The sequence below is a fragment of the Aplysia californica genome, unplaced genomic scaffold (genome assembly GCF_000002075.1).
Source record: "Aplysia californica isolate F4 #8 unplaced genomic scaffold, AplCal3.0 scaffold00245, whole genome shotgun sequence".
Classification (NCBI taxonomy): Eukaryota; Metazoa; Mollusca; class Gastropoda; order Aplysiida; family Aplysiidae; genus Aplysia; species Aplysia californica.
In genome coordinates, this window is record NW_004797515.1 from 676,423 (window position 1) to 677,238 (window position 816).

Consider the following 816-nt stretch of genomic DNA (forward strand, 5'->3'; position numbering starts at 1 on the left):
AGGGGGAGGGGGGGGGGATTACAGCGAATTATAGGCGATTTCCATGTTGAGAACCATAGATATGGGGTACATAGAAGCAGAAACAATTAATTGGCAAAAAGATATTATTAATCCGCATACAGGAAAAAGAGGCTAAAACAGCACCTGGACATGGATGGCTGGTGCCTCCATAAATAAATCATTGATGGTCAAGGTCAAGGCTGTTTACGATGATGATTATGATGATGATGATGATGATGATGATGATGATGATGATGATGGTAGCGATGACTGAGGTAGTTGGAATTGCTTTACTGAGAAACTTACCCACAGATGTGGACAAAACTGCACCGACGCCTTGCCCTATCATCATAACGGTTTGTACGAACTCAGTGAAGCCAGTTCGATTTTCACAGACAAAGTTCCACTGTGACGAGTAAATTTCAGTTTAGATCATTGCTTACGAGCGGTTACCTCCCTTCTTACTAAAAAAGGAAACACCCTCCACCTAAAAAAAAGCTTAAGAACGCCCCATAGGGGATTCGAAAAAGGGTTAGTCCACTCCACTTCCCAGCATGATATTAACTGTTAATGACTATCCCTCTCATGACAATTATAGAATAATTGGTTTTGTAGGTATGCAATGAATGGGAGAGGTTTTGATATGGAGGGTTGTTGAAATAGCGTGATAACAGTAACAAACAAAAGATTGTACTCTAGAAGATGGTTCACTTTAGACCCTCGACAATCCATGGGAGCTATCAATTTCTGCGAATATCGTCTCCAGTATTGATAAAAACTGATTCCTTTCTAAATATCCTTTAGCCCCCCGCCGTC

The 816-nt window shown here is 41.1% G+C and overlaps 1 protein-coding gene across 1 annotated transcript in view; it reads right to left on the reverse strand.

The window, feature by feature from the left end:
- Positions 1–406, reverse strand: part of LOC101855499 (solute carrier family 22 member 6-A) — a gene marked incomplete at its 5' end in the record, with an annotated part of 17,629 nt that extends 17,223 nt beyond the window's left edge. The window contains 1 exon segment of the mRNA XM_035970276.1: positions 307–406. Coding sequence (XP_035826169.1) covers positions 307–406 — 100 coding nt within the window.
- Positions 407–816: the final 410 nt, after the last annotated feature.